The 20941-nt window shown below is 43.5% G+C and overlaps 2 protein-coding genes across 2 annotated transcripts in view; one reads left to right on the plus strand and one right to left on the minus strand.

The window, feature by feature from the left end:
- Positions 1 to 4639, plus strand: part of COLQ (collagen like tail subunit of asymmetric acetylcholinesterase) — a 45276-nt gene extending 40637 nt beyond the window's left edge. Inside the window, 2 exon segments of the mRNA XM_064444329.1 lie at positions 816 to 918; positions 2962 to 4639. Coding sequence (XP_064300399.1) covers positions 816 to 918; positions 2962 to 3031 — 173 coding nt within the window. The 3' untranslated portion in view covers positions 3032 to 4639.
- A 10267-nt stretch (positions 4640 to 14906) lies between these two features.
- Positions 14907 to 20941, minus strand: part of PLEKHA8 (pleckstrin homology domain containing A8) — a 32511-nt gene continuing 26476 nt past the window's right edge. The window contains exon 14 of the mRNA XM_064444334.1: positions 14907 to 20783. Coding sequence (XP_064300404.1) covers positions 20586 to 20783 — 198 coding nt within the window. The 3' untranslated portion in view covers positions 14907 to 20585. The remainder of the gene's footprint in view (positions 20784 to 20941) is intronic.

A 20941-nucleotide genomic window follows, 5' to 3' on the forward strand; every position in this document is an offset into this window, starting at 1 on the left:
CAGATCCTTGGTGCAATTAATTAATTATTCCTTTTTGTAAATAACCTGCTTTAATCTGTTGCTTAATAGTGTCTCCAAGAATGATGTCAAAGGGATTTTAGCTAAATGAATTTGTTCCAGTTATAAAGTCATACTCAAAAAGTTGAAGACATCAAAAGCAAAGTCCAGTTGCTAAAATAGCAAACCCACGAATTACTGCAGCCTACATGCCAGTCACAGTGAAAAAAAGGTCACAAGGCCCACTCACGCTCAAGTCAGTAGGAGTCAGCAGTGGGAAAAACTCCTTTTTGGCAATCGTTATGTAGTCTTTTTTTTTTTTTTGATAGACAGGCAGTAGGTCTGCATAATTCTGTTTGTATGTGGGAAGTTGCAATAGACACACATAGATACTGTGCGGTACCGGGTAAAGGTCTAGGTGGGATTTTCAAACAATTAAATGACCTCAGAGGGTTTTTTGAAACTGTGAGCTCCCCAAATCATTCATGTTAACTGTGTTTTATGCTGCCTTTAATTTGATTTGATAGTAATTATTTATGGTATTAATAATTATTAGAATAAATGCTGTTGTAATTAGTGTTTCTCTAGTAATTATTTTAGTAGTTACCCATACTTTCCCTTGGCCATTTAAATTAGGCTAAAAAAGCATACTCTTTGTAGTGAAGAATACTGCTCCTCCTGAGACAGTCCTTACAGGATGCCCTCCCCAAAATGCCTTGTTTTATATTTTACCCTTAAAAATCTAGCTCCACGTACCTCACCTGTGTCCTTTACATATGAAGTGCCTTGAAAGTATTTCTTTCTGTATTTTTCGCTAGGATGCCGCCGTGCTTACTGTGGAGATGGCTACAGACATGAGGGAGTTGAAGACTGTGATGGGAAGGATTTTGGATATTTGACATGTAAAACATATCTCCCTGGGTATGTATGAGCTGTTGTTGTTGGTGTTGTTGGTGTTGTTGTTTTTTCCTTCTTTTTTTTTTTTTTATTTTCTTTCCTTTTTCTCTTTGCCAGCTTTAGAACAGAAAAGTATTACCCACTTAAACCTTGTTCCACTGGGACCAGTGCAGGTAGTGGGGGAGAAAGAGTCTATCAAGTTATTTCTGCATATCGTTGACTTTAAGGGCTAAATCTCATCTCTCAGGAATAAGCACATGCCTCTTACTGTACAAAAAGAATGAAAGTCACATAGATATAAGTTTGCCCAATGCGTGCAGAGATTTCCTTATTTGGTGACATTATCGTTGCATTAAAGTTCACCCATAACACACCAACAGTAGGAAAGGCCATAAAAAGGAAATGACCACACCGAAGTCAAAAATAAGAACGCCAAACCACAGCCTCCAACAGACCTCCGGTTGCCCTTACTATTAACGGGTACTCTAGGGGTATCTTTGCTTCTGAATCAACCAGTCATCTATCAGCCTTTCCAAAGACCTGGAAATTCACTCAACAGCAGATGCAAAGCCATGCGTCTGCTTAGCAATGGCCTTCATTTAAAGCGTCTGCTTATTGTTGACTTGCCTTCTCTGCCTCTGTTTAAGCAGCTTTCTCTGGTCAGCATTTTGCCTCCAACGGCAGTACCTCTATTTAACTGTCAGGTATTGTTACTGGCTAACAGGAAACATTTAATTTGCAAATGAAATTATGCGCAGAGCCCTCATCATTCATGGAAGAATAATGTGCTAATTGACAGGAATAAGAAACCACAGGATGCCTTTGTAAGTCAAGTGCTGTGCTAATCCTTCCACTGCAATTGTTGGAGCACTCCTGCTGTAAGGGATGACTGAAATCGAGACCAGCAAACCTGACAACCTGAAACACTTTACAGAGACCTCACCTGCAGACAGCGTGGAGCTGTTTTCTACTGTGAAAACTATTCCCTTCTAAAAGCCTGTAGTGCCAAAAACAGCACCACAAAAGCTTGAGAAAAATTTATAAATTGAACTTTCCATGTATATAATCAAGTTGTGAAGAGCAACTGAGATCCTTTATTTTTGTGTGCAGTCTGCAAATTATCTGCTAAACTAAAGAAAAAGCTGTGAATCATGAGTAAAGTGGGATAAGTATGTAAGGATGGCACTCCATGGGCGTTTCATCCCAAAGCAACCTTTCCTCGAGAGCTCTGCTGCAACTGATTTTCCCATTTTCTACTCTTTCCAGCCCCCAAATCCCTCCTCATATTTCACACAGCTTCACTTCAGATTTTATGTTGGTTTTTTGAGAATGTGGGTTATCCAAGGACATCGTTTTAAGGACCTGCTTAATGACTGCTTAATCCACAGCTTGTGGATTATCTGATGGATGGGTTATTCACTTACACATATGCTAGCAATAAAACCTCATGAAAATGTTTATTTTATTAACATCTCTGGTCAGGTCCTCAGTAGGTAGAGTCACTGCAGCTCAGTTTAAGTCGGTAAGACAAAAATCACTGTTTTTTCTTATTTTGCAAGGACCTTTCCGTTTACTTTTTTTTATTCTGAGGGTGGGCACGTGTCACTATCATTATTTTAAGTGCATGAAAAATAAGTTAAAGGACAGGCACAGTCACACCTGCTGGAGCTATTGGAAGTAACTGGAAAAACACTTAACTCCAAGCCTCAGATACTTCGTTACACAGTTCCCGTGGGTGAGTGCCAAGGCCTCCTGCACCCACCCCCAAAAGACGCTCAAGTCCTATTGCCAATCGGGATTTTTTTTTTTTTTTAAATTGACTTTACTTGGATTTAAGTCTTCACTCATAGTTTCTCCTGGACTCTCATTTTGTTGACAAGGGGGAGCACAGAGAAGCACTGATAGAAATTACCCTTTTACTTTGGTTCCCATATGTTGCTGCCCATGGCATTTTCTGGTGTTCTTACTCCTACAGAGAGTTACATCCATAATATAATATAATGTGAATAATAAATATAATGTGAACTATAGCATACTCTGAAACTGAGATATTCTCTTTTATTTTAGGTCTTACGGAAAATTGCGATGCACTGCTTACTGCTACATTGACTCTACACAGTGTCGATACTTCACATGAGGGGAGCAGAGGTGGACAGCATCCCACATGTAGCAGGGTGCTAGGTGCTACACTCTCATCTATTCAAGAAGGACTGGGAGAAAAAAACATCCCACCCACCTCTGTGTGAAAACAAAGAGATGTCATGCTGCTGATGGCCATTTTGAGATGTTTTTCTTTTTTTTTTAATTAAGTCAGATTGGGAAAAAATAGTACCACTGCATCCTGTCTTAATAGAGAAACGTCAAACAGTGTTTGCCAGTAAGACTTTCATGTGGCCATGGGTGGCAACTTGCTCTCCATCACAAATGCAACATTAAGCTACTGGAAACTGTATTTCACTCACCAGGAAGATTGTGTAATGATTACCTCGACTTAGCACTGTTCAACCTACACGTAAGCTCTTCAGGGTTTTTGTCTTTAAACCTTCTCAGCATAAACACAAAGCATATCTTGGACGCTGTGTTTATAGAGACTTTCTCTTTTATTACAATGTGAACTTTGCAAGAGTTGTAACCGTGTGAGTGATGACTTCAGCGACATTAAGGTTAACTATACACCTTTGTGGGTCGAAGGAGCAGAGGCCCTTCAGTAAGTGCTTTCAAGATCAGCAAATCAGCCAAAAAAGCTGGTCAACTTCACCTTCAGGCTAAAAATATTTGGCTATGTGTGTCTGTGTACATGCACGGAAATGCAAGCAGTCACAGGAGGCCTGAAACTGCAGACCATAAAGGCCAACCTGGACAAATAAACTGTGAAATAGCCAAGAATCTCTCTCCCAGGAGAAAATGAGACAAGGAGGGAAGATAAAGAAGGAATGTATTTCTGTATTTTTCACCTCTGTTGAGCTGGCTGGGCTCTGCGTGACCCTGAAGGGGCTGGAATAGCATCGGTTACCTGCCTGAAACCACAGCGTGACCACGTACACATTGCCTTCACTCTGGTGTCTACACCAGAAAGTCTTTTCATTTTCATCCCCTTGTCCACCCGATCATCATCATTCAATTACTGGTTACACCCTGTCCCCTCTCCCACTCGCTGTTTCCACCATCGTGTTGGGGCTACCCTCCCAGTGTATGTTCTCACTTTTGTATCTCTGTAAATCAGATCTTGGAGTAGGGTGTTTATGGATGCTCATTCATGCTGTGTAATGTACATGTATTTTTGTTTTTCAGAAATTTTGTTTATCAGCTCTGATAGGAGTCAGAGTAATTATATACTTATTTATTAGCAAGCATTAAAGAGCAAATTTCACACGGAAAGCATATTAAATGTTATGTGAAAAAGAGTCTATAACAGAAGAAAATGAAACAAAAGATGTGCAGAATTCAGGACTAAAAGCCTCAAACCAAGGTGTTATTTTCATAGAAGCCACTTTTTCCTGCTTTGCAATAAATGCTGTACACGACTGAAACACATGAGTTATCTGTACCAGTGACAGCACTGCAACAGCTGCACTTACACTGGTACTTCTGTAGAGGTTAAATAAAAGTGGATGTTACATTATAATGATAATGCATTAAAGCAATCAAGAAATATATACAACTTTTACCACCTGTATGGAAGACTTTAACTCTGCATGTCCAAAGTGATACTGGCAATCACGAATTTAAAAAAGAAAACAACAAACAACAAAAAACCAAACCAAAATTAGTGTACTTTTTGTGTCTATCACTTACCTGGGCTATTTATGTTGCTACAAAGCCAAGTCACCCGTATTTGTAGCCCGGTTCAATAGTTCAAAATTTTTCGTCTTTTTGCCTTTTTTTTTTTTTTTAAACAATAAGGTCTTAATAAAGGGTCAGGGAACCACTGGAGCAAGGAACTTGCTGTAAGTTTTGGAAATCTGGGCACTAGCACTGCTGCCTTTTCATTTCCTGTGCTTGTGCAAGTGGTGGGGTCCAGCAGCATCACACCACGTGGGAGCGTGTACCCCAGCGGGAGACTCCTGAGGACAGCCATGCTCCCAGCGGCACGTCCTGCTGGTCAACCCTCCGGCTGAACCTCTGGCAGCATCTGCCTGGTGTTACCATCCTGGGCTTGGAGACACTTCACCTGAAGTCCTCACCTTCTCCAAGGAGTTCATCTCTACTTCCCAAAAGGCTGGAGAGTTTGAGAAATTTGGTAATCCCAGTGGTCTTTCACCTTCAGTTTTAAGTTGCATCATTTTTAAAAGCTCCTACCTCCAAAGGACATTGAAGTTGCAAAGCTAAGTGCAGAGGGTAGGAAATGTAAGCAGGAGATGTGATCGCATAGGTAAAATTGTACTGTGCCGCACATGCTAAGGAAGGGGCGTATCTGTCTGGTCAGAAACATTCACAAAGCATGGATTTTAAATGGACTTTATTACTACAGCACAAAAAATTCAGTGTCTTAACAGAGAGAAAGCAATGTAAGATATAAGGGAAAAAAAAAATCAAACAAGTTTCTTACCACTGTTACTGTCTTGTTCCCCTCAGATGATAAAGCATGAGAAAGACACCTGGGAAGGTCTTAAGTATATGAGATTTAAAAGGCCGCAAAAGAAATCCTTCCTTCTTATTTCTGATATACCTGCTTTCTCATGGATTGGGGATCCTTCAGTTGGACGGTGCCTGGTCTGCTGTGAATTATCTTCTCTCCTTTTCTGAGGTTCTTAACATTGTGCTAAGACTGGTTCAAAAGTTAATTGGGTATTTCAGTTCCTTGGCCTTTTGCAGCAGCAAATGCTTCTGGGAGAGTTTTCTAATAATCAGTATGCAACTCTAGACAAATACAAAACAAGTATGATCTTACGCCATGCACTGTATTAAATGTGTACTAAAAATCCAGCTTGCACTTAATATATAATTAAATATATGTAGTTACCTACTGCATGTATTAGCAGCTCATATCAATAAATCATGCTACCTTAGTTCTGCTACGTCCTTACTTTCATTTATTTCATTTTGCATTTAACAACACAGTTTTAAAATATAATTACCTAGTTTAAGATGCTGAGGAGGGGAAGAAACCAGTGCCTCCTCTCCCACACCTGCTGCGTCTCCCCGCCTGCCGCTGGACCCGGCTCTGTGCGGGCACACCGGCATGCACAGCCCAAGAGTGCGACTGTGCATCCCCCCACCTGGTCTTGCCACTGCCTCAGCCCCAAACTGACCCATGCAACACACCACGTGCAGAACCGCTCCACTTTCTTTGATTTCTGGTTGTAATCGGTGTCACATGGACTACTTTCAATATGACTTTGGGATGCAGTTTGCGGGACTATCTCCTTCTCGTACCTCATAATGTACTGGCTGGTTTGTGATTTCTACAAAAGACTGAGCCGATGGGGCAAGTCTGTCCTCCTGAGGCCTTTGTGTACAACAGGGCATCGCAGAGAAGGGCAGTGCTGTCTGTCCCCAGGGGAAATTGAAGTGTATTGACAGCCAGAGAATGAATGAGTCTTTGGGGCGGTATCTTTTCTGCTTGCCTTTCTAAAAGCTCAGCTTCTGTGACGCTCACCTCTCTGGCTTCCCAAATGCCTATGTCATGTCTCTTTCCACTTCAAATCATTCAAAACTGTAGCTGCCAACCCTGTCCTTGCCCATAAATCTGGTCGTGCAGCTCATCTCCTCCTTTCTTTATTCTTATGGTTTCCTTTAACAGCACCAAAGTTCATATACTGTGTAGCCCCTCCAAAACCCTGCATTGCCTCAGTGCTCTGTAGCCACTGGGTTTTGTCAGTTACTTTTTCAGCCTCTCACACTATCCCTTTTCTAACATCTGCATGTCGCAGCCCCACAAATGTCACAGCAAAGCCCTTTGCTACGGTTCTTACCTTCTTAGGTAAGAAGGATGCTAGGCTGGCTTCTTAGAGAAGCTAATCTCAACATCTCTCAAAATCGTGTGGTGCAATTCCCATTTCAGTCCCACTGATTTGGACAAGGGGAGAGGGGATTGGTGGTTATTCTTAAACTGGGAATCCCCCAGAACAGGCACTGTCCTTGAGCACTGGCTGTTCATGAGTAATAACTTCCGCGCTTAGCTGCTTTTGGGGACAATTCAATAGCTCCACCACTCCACTGCTACATACAATCAGGGCATGTATTTAAAAAAAGAAGACCAAGATAAACCCAGGAGGAGTAAATCAACACGTTGCTGTTATTCTTTGATGATACTCAAGCATATCACGCAGGCAAGGCAATGCCACAAGAAGATCTTTAAAGAGTTGTTGGAAAAATCATGTTTTAATTCACGCAACAGAGTGCACTTTGTGATAGACTTTCGATTTCTTCCTCTGATAGCTTTTTCCTGAGGACATAGATACAGCAAAGCAAGTGTCCCTTCCTTAGAAATCATTCTCTTGCACAGAAAGCACCAAGTCATGGGCTAGTGAAGTCTGCTATAGGCAATGTAAGATGCTGGCAGAAAAACAGACTGAAGCAGACAAACAGTGAATGTAAAATTGGGATCAGGAATCCACTTCAGAGTAATTGATGCTTATTGATCTGGCAAGGGACTGTGCAACTTGCAGACTGTCTGAGTTCTGCCAAGCCTCAATCAAAGGGAAAAAAAGAACAAAGCCTAAGCAAATGAGCCATTTTGTGTCTTTATTGAACACCGTCATTGGAAAAACCCCACTGAAGTAATGTATTCAGTTACATGCCTGGCAATGTGCTCTTTGCTGCAAACTGGGGTCCTCCGTGCTGAAGGCTGGTGTCACTCCAGGTCTGAAAAGGCCAGAGCAAAGCCTTAGGTGCATACTTTCATTGCATTGGTAATTACTGGGGCATTTAGGAGGATGGCCCTGAACCAGCCCAGCAAGGAAAGGCTGCATTTGGCAGGGTAGCCAGGCCAAATTACATTAGAGGAGTGTACTTCTGCTGGAAATTACGTTAGTGACTATTCCCTCCCTCTGTCCCCAACAAAATATTGGAGTTCAAAAGCACTGAGTTATAGCCCCAGCCTTTCAGGGCTTTTAATTTACTCTGACAATTTCCTGTGCATCTGATGGAGGCTCGGGTCTGGATGCACAATCTTCTCGAGTAAGAGAGACCAGGGTTTAAACAGCCACGTCTTGCTGCAGCCTTCCCACCCTCTACCGACCAAGTAGCCCTCCCTGCACTGGGTCCTGCTCATCGTTTTCTCTGGGAAAAGAGGGGGAAGGAGAACCATGGAGATGAACCCACCAAAGCCTCCCGAGGCAAAGCCAAGCAGAGCAGCAGGGCACTGCAGGGAGCTGGAGCCTCTCTGGCCACCGTGCTCCGGGCAGGACAGGGCCTCATGCCACATGTGCTTTGGAGCACCTCACACTCTTCAGGAAAAGCTATATGCTGGGCTGCCCCAGGGCCAACGCTAGCAGTGGCATCTCCTGAAGGACACAGGGAAGGATAAAGCACTCCCCAAGCTGTTTTGCAGGCACGGCTGGGACCCTGCCTGGCTGGTGTGTGACAACACCAACACAGAGCCTCAACAGAGCAGGAATCTGAGGTAACAGCACAATACATCAGCCAGGAAGAGGGGATGTAACACTAACCTCCTCTCACAGCCGAGTGTTTAGTATATTTAGAAACTCGGCAACTGATGACCCCCTCTTAGCTGGTCTAAAGTGTCACCGTTTAATAAGTGAATAAACTGACATCGGTGTTAAATTCAAGCCTGTGGCAAGACATATCTGTTTGACCCTTGTGCCAGGTGTGGGAGCAAGCCTTCAGGATTCATCTTGAAGAGGAGACAGAGACCTGTCAGGGTCCTCAGCATCCCCTGCACAGGGAGGGGGACAGTTATTCACCATCACCCTCCCAGGAGAAATATGGCATTTCTCACTGAACCACTACTGAGTGCTGACTTAATACATGGAAATGAAGGCGTGTAAGACTTACTTTCCTTTGCCCTCTTAACCAGAGCATCTCCAGTTTGGTGGAGCAAGGAGGCAATAACTTGGGGACCCCATACTGTTCCCCAGCCCCACTGAGGGGCTCAGAAACATTTTGATGATAAAATTTGTTTGGAAGAGAAGAGCCCCCTTCTCGTTTCCATCGGCTGTGTTCTCCTGCAAAACTCACCACGCAGGAGCTGGGGGAGGCTGTGCTGAGTCAGGCAGACATTTGGGCCAGACTCTTTGGTGCTTCCCACGCCTTCCTCTCAGAGGTTATTTGATGGACAAATATATAGGGGAACCTGGCAACCCTGACACTTCATAGCAATATAATTCCTTTTACACATTTCCGTTGCATTTGTCTTCTTACCTACCTGGCACTACTGCTCTGAGGACAGGATGTGCCAAGCAACATAATATTGAGGGCTGCTTGGATTTTGAGTTATTACCAGATTTAAAGAGGAGGATGATTGATTAGAGATAAGAAACAGTAAATCATTCGGGCAACTGAACTGTCCCAAAGTGTCCTGTGGAAATGTGAATACTATGGGCCAAAAACCACAGGGAGGCTGGTTGTGAAGTACAATAAAAAGCCAGATTTAAGCTGCGATGCTCCAGCGCATTCAGATAAACCATCCTAAACCATCTGGTGGCCATAGTGGCCAGTTACTGCTTCACTGTCATTCGATCAGAAATTAGTTGTCAAACCCAGCAGTAACCCCAAAGCAGCAGCATGGAACCAGTAGGGTGAAGGTGGTAATCTCGCTGGTCTTGGTGGATGCAGGGAAGGGCAGAGAGGTTTGCTCTGTGCCAGGACTTATTGAGCAAGACAACATCTGGTGTGAAATGCTGCAGGATTACAGCTTCTAAATAAAGCCAGGGAGCTCTATCTATTGCTGCCTGGGGTCAGCAGGCTCTTCTTTAAGCTGAGACTGAGCTGTTGAGCTGTTACACTAATCTAAAGATGTTAAATATTTGTTCTCTGCTCCACACTATCCCATTATCTGATGAGCAATAATGTCCTGTAGGTTTGCCAGGGAGTAACCACATGGCAGGGATGATAGAACTGCGTGACTGGTCCTTGGGGGAAATAGGTTGACATAAGAGAGTTTGTACTGGGTATAGGCAAGGAAGAACCGAGCCCTAAGGACATACAAATGACGTGATTATTCCTCCTGCACTCAGCAGTCAAGTATCTGTTAGACAGGCCATTTGTAAGGTGAAACCCATACTCTCTTTAGCTGTTCTGCCCCTGTATTTTGCAGCCCTGAGGACAGCGGGACTCCAGCTGCAGGATAAAGAGAGGTGAAGCTTCCCTGAAATGCAGAAAACCACCCAAAAGGCCATTAGCGTTGTCTCAGTAGTGGCGTTTCTGCAATGCCACACAGCACGGCCGCGGGCAATGCCAGGTGGGTCGGGTTTCTCCTTGCCTTGCAACACACATGCCCAGGTTTCATGGTGGGGAGGTCTGTTTTGCTAAAGGCACCCATATGTGAAGGTTGAAGGCTTCTTAATTTCTATTGCATCAACAGCAGATGCATTGCATCAGCATTTGGGAGTGGAAGGAATTACCCTCTGCACCCCTCACCACCTATGGCTCAACTGAAAGTCGTCTCCGAGTCTGAGGGACACACACTTAACAGCTCTGATTCATAGGGATGGTCAGATCTGTCAGATGTTTATTTAGGGATGTACACCAAGGCCCTTTTCCAGCCCCTCTCTTGGTTTCACCAAACTTTGAAGCCCACAAGAAAAGTCCTTTAAGGCAGGACTCCCTCAGCAGAGGGCTGATTATTTCTTTGCTTCTTTCTTTTTTAATTAAAAGGGTAATTACAAATAGTTATTTTTGAAAAGTTATATTTTTGCAGGAATATCCTGATTTTTATATGATTTTAAGCATCTTTATCAATAGCTGAAAGCGAAGTCCACTTAAGAATATGAATGTAGACAGATTAATCCTCTCCCTGTACTGATAACAGCTACATATTCACAGGCTGTTCATATTGCCCGATGATACAGGCTTAAGAAAATGTAAATTAATATTCAATTATTTATCCAAGGCGGAAGAGCTTCGACAGAAGAGAATGCTATTTCAGAAGGAGCATAGCCTGCGTGTATGGACTCTCCACACAAGTAAAGAACTGATATAAGAAAACGAAGTGCCACATGAAGACACATTCGAGCTGGCTGACAAAAAGCATGTCCACATTCCTTGAAATAGCCCAGGGTTTTCCCCAGCTTCCACCCAGGGGATGGTTTGAGCCCCTGTGGGGAGCAGCCTGCTCAAGGTAACTGATGAAGAGCGAGGCAGGTACAAGTAGCAGCGACTATACACCAGCAGCGTGATGCAAATTAAAAGTGAGAGAGTACAAATCCTTAAAAGACTGGGGGAAGGGGAATTTAATAAGCCAGATTGAAGAAAATTGTGAAACGTTCTGGCAGGATCCAATGTGCAGCTGGGAGGTTCAGCATGTCCCCAATAAGGGGACAACTTCTTACAGACAGGTGCCTGCAAGAAGGTCCCTGAGCCTGGCTGGTGCATCTGGTGGGGCAGGACTGGTGATGCCTCAACACAAGGGCCAGGGGCAGCAGAATGAAAGCTCTGTTTAGGAGAGCATGCCTCTTGCTCTTGACAAGGATCTCCCACCGTGTTTATCGGAAGAAAGCTCTCACAGCTACCACAGTGCTCAGAGCAGTTCAGGTTTCATAGAGACATCCGCAGTGCCCTGCCGCACATGCAGGTGTGTCCTGCCAGTGGAGCAAAACCTCTTGTTTTGCTGGTTTTGGGAGAGCTGGTTGCCACTTGATGCATAGGTTATGGAGCGTCGGGCTCAGCGAATGTCGAATACCTGAGACCACAGCTCAAATATCACGGCAGGGAGAAAGCTGGGTAGGCGAGCGGTGGCGACGCAGCACAGGCTGGGGAGTTGGGTCACGGCGCGCAGCTTCCTCTTGCCCACAGGAAGGAGGTTGGGTACCAGCTGCTAAGCAAGAAAGCAAGTGGAAAACTGTGACCTATAGGAAACTATGTGAGGCACGTCTGGTCTCTGAAGACTACAGATGAGCTGGCGATACCAACACTGCAAACAGATGCTAAATCGATTGGAAATTATGTTGGCGGAAAGCCATAGCTGGAGCAGGAGCCCCGGTATAAAGACAAATTGATGCAAAATGCATTTTTAAGTCTCAGATCTGTTTGATTTTCAGAAAACAGTGACCTGTTCTCTCTTCAGCATCACTGCAGGACTTTGCACAGGCCACGCACCAGTGCCTCTTGCTGAAAGCGCAGTGAGGTACGCACGTAGAAAGCAGCCAAGTGCTGCTGGTTGGCACCAGGACCCACTGGGGGCCCTGACAGGGAAGCAGCGTGTCAGCGACTCCATGATTGGGAGCTCTGGAAGAACACAAGTGTCACTAATTTCAGCTCCTCCGGCTACAGGAAAAACTCTGCACTAATGGCGATACCTTGCTAAGTGGTGGGTAAACAGCGGAAGATCCTGGAGAAATTTTACCAGAACTTGCAAGCCGGAACACAAGCAAAGTACGACAGGCTGGTAAAAGGTGAAAGTTAAGGGAATGCAGGAACACAACAAAACTCGGAAAAGCCTTTTTTCCCTAATCCCCAAAGTCAGGGGTTAAGCCTGCACTGCTGTCACTGCAGCTTCTCTGGGAACCCTCCCCTCATGGGGCAGGGAAGGAAAGCTGGAAGTTCTCTAAGGCTGATGTGGCTTTTTTAATGATAACACACAAGAAACAAATCTAAAATCTATGCTAGACACAGGAGAGGAATAAGTATCTGTGGAGTAAGAAATATATTTGGGATAATGTATTGAAATATTAGGAAAAAATAAATGGCAATGTCTTGGATGAAATCTTCAGATGGACAGACAGACACAAGCTTGGTTGCACCAATGTTTGGAAGTGTCTTGTGTACTGCAGCATCTCCTGCACTTCCTTTCCTCAGTCCTAATACTTGTGCTTGACATTACTCGACCAGTCCCCAAATGATAAAGAAAACTTTTCTCCTTGTGGCTCTAATGTGGGGAACAGCTTTGCGCAAACACATTAAACTGGTGTTCAAAACCTGTGCTCTGTCCAGGCTGTAACACTGAATTACGGTCCCATATTCTGCATTTCAATAGCTTTGTATTTCCTGTAGGGCAGCAAAACTGCCCACCAGCCCCACACTGCCCCCAGAGTAGCAGGGTTTCCAGCTGGGCTAAAAAGCAAGCAACCTAGTAAAGGTTTCGCTCTGCTTGGTTGCATTGGGCAAAGCTTTACTGCTGTGAGCTTGCATTGCCTTTCGCCCTTAAATTCAGAAAGCATAGCCTTTTTCCACATAGGAGAACCCTAAAAAAATTTTACAGATATCTTGGTCATTGCAGGATCTTTAATGTGTCCTCTTGGAGCTTCCCATTTTAACAGCAGCACCTGTGTCTTCCTATGAACCCTACACGTTCAGCACACCATTTTTTATTTTGAACCATGGATCTAGATTCCTGTTGGGACAGGGGTGAGAACAGGAATTTAGCAGCCACCATCACAGCCTATGACCTTTGCTAACAAACATCACAAACTCTGTCAAAGCTGCAGCTGGGGCTCTTTGTGCAGTTCATCTGGGATCCCGTAAAGGCTTTTTTTAACAAGGGGAAGCTGTGGTGAGGAGATACTTGCCTGGGAGATTCTTTTTGTGCATGGGGTTTCTAATAGTGTATGTCTGTGCAGTGCTGCTGGCCTGTGTTCGGCTATTTAGGAGAGCAGAGCATGTTACTGGGGTAACTCCAAAAACTCATGCTGGCAGACAGTCCCTCTGCACAGCCGCAGACCTCCTTGACACAGACACCACCCTGTGCTCTTTCTTTTTATGTCTGTCTCTGTGTACATCCTCTTCGCTTCGGTGTGAAGAGCTACAGCATAATACAGTATAGATACCAACACCAGAAGTGACAACGCTGCACAGGACAGGGCTCTGCCCCAGCAGCAGCCCCATCCAACTGCGACACGTAACGGCGCGCCTTCGGAGGAGCTGCCAGGTAACGCAGTGAACTGGGCTCAGCGGTTCATTGTGGCACAGCCGACTCTTCAGGAGAGCCACCAAAACGATCTGCACCATGGCTGCAATGAAAGGTTATTTGCACATGCCCACAGCACAGGGCCAAGACAGTGTCTTAGGGGAACCTCTAAAACCATTTGTGACACAACTGCTGTTAGTCAGCTGCACCACACAAAGCTGTAACTGCCAGGGTCTCATGTCTGATAACCTGCTCATTTCCTTAGGAAGGAGAGAAGATGAATAAAACCCTGGGGTGGGGTGGTGCAAAAGGGGTGTGATCTCTGCCCTGGGAGGTTTTCTAAACTATTCATCCCTCATTGAGTTGTCAGCTATCCACCAGCTCACCCCCAGCAGGTGAGGCAGAGAGATGCTGAGTTTGGGGCTCCTGCCAGAGCTCAGACCTTGCTGAAGCAAGTGCAGCTCTAAGCCTTTGCAGAGCTGATGATCTGGGGCCCACTGCAATTAGAAAGGTTCAGTGTCCTGCATCCCACAGGAGACAGCCAGCTCTAGCTATGTAGTGCTGCTGTTGCTGCAAGAGGATACGTGCATGCTCCTCTCTGCCACTGGGCTGCTTCGGCACAGGCAGGGGCTCAGCCTTATCTGCTCTTCCCCAGCTGAGAAAATGCCTCCACCACTTCACAGATCTCCACCTGGATGCTACCATTTAACAGAGGGACTTGCTCTTGCTAGAAAGAGACAACTGGGTATTACAGATCTGCTCCCAAGTCCACGCTGCGTTTATACAGAGAAAGAAAACGGGGGGGGGGGGGAAGAAAGGGAGATGTTACGCCCACATTAAGGAGCACTAGTCTTGATCTGCATCTCAAGATGCCCATGCAGGGATTTCAAAGACTTCAGAAACTTCTAGAGAAGATATTCAAATCAGGCAAAAGAAGGACATAATAATACATGCAATTTTAAAACACAAATTCCTCTCACACTGCCAGGCTGGCTTTTGTAACTACAGCCTTCACATATTTACACTGGCCAAGGACCCACAACCATACGCCAGACACAGCTTTTATTCTTGTAATCAAAACAGGCTCCATGTGTGTTAACATTCTTCGTACAAAGATACATACAGGTAGTTTCTATGAACCAGAAACATACTGTTTTTGACTGTTCACACAGTACCTAGAACAGATGCAGTCCCGAAGAGGACTTTAGGCCCTCTATTGTAATAAAAGAAACAAAACTCATGCAAGGAGAAAGCAAGATTTTAAAACATGCTTATTTAAAATAAGTTTATTATAATGAGATAATATAAAAGTCTGACAAAGGTCTTAACAATACTCCAAAAGAAGGGACAGGTGCTGTATGATTTCAGAAATGATCCACACTGGAAACTCCGAAGTATTTCAAAACTGAACTGCTTACGACAGCACAATCTGTGCAATGTTTACACTGGAAGAGGTGATTTTGGGGGCATGAACAAGCCCTTAGAATTAAGTAAATTTAAAGTGTGAGGCAATATACCTTCTCTTCATCTCCAAATGTATTTCAGTATGTATGAGATATATTTTAGTATGTACAAGTAAGGCTTGCAGTAAGCTCAGCTTGACATTGATAAAATGTATGCTCAAAATTGGCTTGAAAAAAAGAAAGAAAAAGGAAAGGAAACCATAAAAGCAAGCTGCTTTGGTTTTCTGTTTAGTCACCATATTCTGGAATGCGATTTTCTTATTTAGTTTCAAGTAGACATAAACCTCAAACTTTAATTCCTTTATTTAAAGCCATCTTGAAAGAGTAAGTTTTGGACCCCTTGAATGCTGCAATGCAAAACAACAAACTCAGAATTATGCAACTATTAGGATATGAAAACAAGGAATCTTCATATATTTTTAAAAAAATCCTTTAGTACATCTGGAGTATTTGTGGGGAAGAATAATATACCAAGAAAGGGATATTAAAAATTATAGTCAAAGGCCACATTTTGAAGGACTGCATGCCAGTGGGAGGGCAAGTGTGTGATTAAGAGAAGCGTATGCCTATGTTCTAACTTCAAAGCAAGCGCTTAAATCCTTGTGTGACCTGTGAGCAGGATCAGCTACTGCCTGGGCTTGCTCAGAGCCAGTAAGTGCACTACTATACACCTTTTTACATGAGGGTGATCTTATATTGCTTGGAGCATGCAGTAGTTTGCAGGGTTTGTGCACCAAGAGGCTACAGAGGTTAGCAGAGAGGCATGAATTCAGCTATTCCCGCCCCTCTTCCCTTTTTGTTTTGTTATCTGTACTATGCAGGCAAGAGAATGGAAATAAGTAAATTAAAAATAAAAATCCGTGTGCTTTCACTCATAAGAGGTAGAACTCCCGAGTGTCAAGTGTTCCAATTTAAATTCCATCAGCAAAAGCAGAAATTCAAGGTGGTGTGATTTTACTGGCAAAATACATCAAACCAGGAAGAAACCAGAAAAAAGCAGCGCATTCTCCATCTGACTGTAGGTTCGGCTGCCTGCCAAACAATTCAGGTCTGATTTTCCAAGTTTACATTTTTATCTCTTCACAGAGTGCAGAGCAGGAATTTTTGTGAGAGATGCTTCAACTTGACAGCAACACCTCTGGCAGCAAAGAAGTTGAGGAATGGAAGGAAAGGAAGGGGTGGTCACCAGGTGCGGGAAGAGGGAAAGACAGCCAGATAGGAACGTGCCAATGATCTTTTCAGGTGTCTGAAGGCATTTTAGGGTTCCGTAAAGCTTTTCACAAAAGCCAAATTTCTAATTATAAGAAAGGTTTAGAAGGTCCAGCATATGGACATACGTAACACTGTTTTCTATAACTGTCCACACCCCGTTGCCAAAGCACACTGCAAACAACTGGAGCATATTTTGGGCATACTTTTTATACGTCCAGCCAACCAAGTGACACTTTTCAAACTGTGAAACATTTTTAAAGCAAACAGCTGTAGCCTAAAACCTGATGATGCTTTACAAAAAGCTTGTAAGTGAAGGTATATGGCCCTTAACTTCAAGTGCATCTGTTAAAGGGAGACCCATATTACAATAGTGTCAAGATGGGATGTTTCAATGACTTCTTAAGTTTACACCAAAGCACTTGAGTACCTGGTTCATATTCTACAATTGTAATGTCACAGAACTTCAATATGCAAGTGAGCGTGGTGTCTTAAAATAGCAGAGGGGGCTCCAGAACATAGTTTGTTTCAAAAAAACCCCAAACCAACAAAATAAATAAAATAAATAAAAGCCTCCCATTGCTAAGCAGAACTCGACTGAAACTATTTGAGAGCTCTGCTCTAATGCCAACGGCACTATATTACAAAGATGTTTGTATGGTCTCTATTCAAATATTCTGACTGCCATTATTCAGTACTAGACAGCATTTCTATCAGATTGCTTCGGGATTTACCATGTCTCAGCAAGGATGGGCACTAGACAGACACTTCAGTGTCATATGCTGTATCAGAATCCTATGCTCAGCTTACTAATTTCACAAAAAGCAGCCTTACTGCCCTAGGGTAAGGCTGTGATTACGCTTATTTTGCCATGGCTAAGTAAAATCCCTGAGAATACGCAACCGTTAGACATTGAAGGAAAGAGCCGAAAGCATTTCTAAAGGAAAGGGATGCAAAACTTCAGACTAGTGCAGTTTAAGAAACCAATGCAGTTCATGTAAAGTATACTGAGCAAGGGTGCTGTTATCTGAGAGTCACGTGGACCTCCATCAGTATATGCAGGTCAGTTGTTCATAAATGTCAGCCATTAAAAAAACCAAAACAACCTTAACCAATTGACAAACCAAACAAATCAAACAGAAAGCACCGACCTTCTCTCTAATTCTAAATTTGAAGGTCAAAAGTTAGTTGCTTGTTCTCTACAATTATTAAAATCAAAAGCAATCCTCTCTGCTTGCCAAACCGGCATCATAAGAAAAGAAAGAAGTGAATAGTCTAGCAGCGTATTTGCTTCCACTGGTCTATTGCACGCTTAGTGGTATAACTTGGGAGTTCGGCGCCAAAACGTGCTGCATGGATTTCTTTCTCAGTGGTGGTTTGACTGGAAAGACAGCATTTGTTCATCTTAGAAGTGCTCAATGCCCTGCAAGAGCAGCGCATGGTGAAGCACAAGTTTTGAAGGCAAGGAGACCTTGCTCAATTCCTTCTCTACAAGTCCCCTGTTTAACAACAGGCACACAGGGGTCTCCTTAAGCCACGGTCTCCTAGGAACATTCTCAGAAATACCAACTTTACAGAGACGAGCAAGACAAGAAAGCCTGCTCCGAGGCAGGATGCCATGCTGATTAGAGGATATGCAACATGGACCAGACTCTATTTGTTAGAAGAAAGAAGAATGGTAGAAGTTAGTAACTGCTGAAGCTAATGGTCCAATGAAGCTGTTAAGTTCTCTGCTTACAAAGTAAAGTCTCCTTACTTTTTGCACCAAATACTGGGTCTGATGCACTGCTAACAAACCAGGGGTTCTCCTGCTAGTTAAAAAACAAAACAAAACAAACAGAAAAACCAAAAATACCTCCAAGACTTTAAGTGCTGAATACATTTTGCTGCTACTGGAAAAGCTTAGAGCAAAAAGGGAAGCCAATTTTCATCATGACCTCACAGTACATGTTTAGAGAAGAGGGATCTCTTCTGGCTCTCCCCATACCCCAGCTGATATTTTGAGAAAGTGTGGTCTCCATTACCTCCCCAGAGCATTCAGCTAAGAACTGTCACAGCAAAGTTTCTCACACAATAGCAGAAAGCCCTAAGGAAACCACACGGGGTGGAGAGTCGGTTGTTCTGCTACAGAGGTTTCTTTGCATTCATGCTTAGAAGCAGCAATCAAATCCCAAAGGCTCTCTGCTTCGTTTTACGCACTGCAAGCAGTGAAATAATTGAATGGAGCTTTGGTCAAAAGTTTTGACTTCTTGAGTTTTTACTCAAACATAAATATATACTGCTTAAATTAAGAAAACCCCAGAAACTAGAACCTCCACATCTTTCTGATTCCTCCTGGTGTATGTAGGAACTACAGGCAGGCTCAACTCAGAGGTGACATGGACAAGAAAGACATTGTATAAATGCCTAATTACAGTTCTGGTATCTTGCTTTATACACCAAGTGTGATATTTGGTCTTTTCTTCAAGCATCATATGCTTTTCTTAAAGCTCACAATGCTAGGCTCTTTCAAAAGGATCGAGTATTTGGTGTGCAGAGGGGCTCCCACCGCAGAGCGATGCAGGGCAGCAAGCCTGCAGTACGTTCGTTTTACTGACAACGTAGTTTTTAGCCTAGCAAAAGCCAGTACTTCTCCTGTGAATATGGTGACACCGAAACTTCTCCTGTATTTATGAATATTTACTAATTATAAGTACCTCATTAGCACAATCTTCCCTCCTCCTGCAGATGAGTTAAACTCGACTCTGCACAAAGCCATCTGAAGCCCTAGGTCACCACTGAGACCTGTTTGTGCCTTGAATGGGCAGTCAGTAACTCATAGACAGCCTTCAAGTCATCAGCGCAACTAGGGATTTTGTCCTTAACCATATCACTAGCTAACAGGACTTCTTTATTATTTTTAATAACAGCAGTGTTAAGGAGCACATTTTTATCCGTATCAGCAAAATGGGAAAAAGGGCAAATCTTGCTTTCTTAATTTCCAGTCATTTCTACATCATTTCAGATTTTCAGGTTTGTAACTGGCCCAATGTGTAATGACGAGACAAATTCTAGCTTCTCCTACACTTTACTCGTCTCATTCCACTTTAATGAAGTCTCTGCCCATAATGGCAACCTAGGAAGGATTTTAATAAAATCTGCTTTTTAAACTGCTAGCTGCATCCAATTGAAAGGTACATATTACTTTTTTTGTGTGAATGCGATTTAAGAAAACCCTAAACCCAAAATAGAAAAACCTTAATAAACCAAGATGATGGACATGATCTTCAATTGCTTGTGTAATGCACTGTTGCAATCAGCTGGGCTCTGCCAGTCTGTCCCAGCAAATTTCTTCTGGCTCACTGGCAGAAGCTGATAGGGAGAACGTGGCACATACTGGGAGTTGGTCAGGGAACTCAGTCCCCAGTTTCAAAGGCTGGTTCCTGGGGAAGCTCAGACCACCAGCCACATATGCTTGTGGTGAAGATCTCCGTAGTATTTTGGGAAGTGCTTCATTAAAAAGCTTCAACCGAAATTAAGGGACAAACGCACCCCAGATGTTATACGGTGGCATTTAACTGACTGTCTCTTCTGCTACCAAAGTAACAATAACTCTCACTACCTCTGTCCTCCTACACCGTTGCAAGGAGTGGGCAGAGGGCACGCGAGAGCCAGAGCCAGCAGTGCCTGCCTGGGCTCCATCTTGACACCCCGACTGCCCCGCTGCACACGCAGCTCTCTGCTAAGGTAGGGGAGCTAAAGGCCAAATTCTGCTGTTACTTTTAAGAGGTGAAGAGAAGAGAGAGTGCACAGGCAGGAGAGAAACTGTGAAAAACATTAATCACAAACATAGTTATGACCCAAAGAGAAACAGTACCTCTGCATTTAAATACAAAACACGCATTAACAAAAAAATAAAAATCATACATACCCTTCCCCAGAAACACTCACAACACCCTTCCCACCTGAAAAAATACAATGAACAGACACGATGTCCAAAAAAAACACAAAACGAAAGAAATCTTTGTTAACAGACACAGTCCCTGAAGTTTTAAGACATGGTCTTGCTGTAGTCATACCACCTCATCTGACTCCAAACCATGTACTTCATAGAGAGTGTCCAAGATATTTAGCTGCTTTTCCATGGCTGGTAAGTAAATGTTGAGGTCCCTTTGCATTCCTTTGTAAAATGTTTCTTCCTGAGGATCACACTCCTCTACAGACAGAGCTGCCACAAAGTCTTCGTACGTTGGAGCTGCCCTTAAAGCTAACTGGGAGAGAAACCAAAGCTTAGATTTGCAAAACAGAACAGAAAAAGAAACTGAACTAAAGCCACAAAAAACTTCTGAGACATTCCTCTGCACTTAGATTGCATAACTTTAACATATTTATACGTACGTGCATATGTTAAATTTTTAACTAGCAGGGG

Source organism: Phalacrocorax carbo, chromosome 2 (assembly GCF_963921805.1).
Source record: "Phalacrocorax carbo chromosome 2, bPhaCar2.1, whole genome shotgun sequence".
NCBI lineage: Eukaryota > Metazoa > Chordata > Aves > Suliformes > Phalacrocoracidae > Phalacrocorax > Phalacrocorax carbo.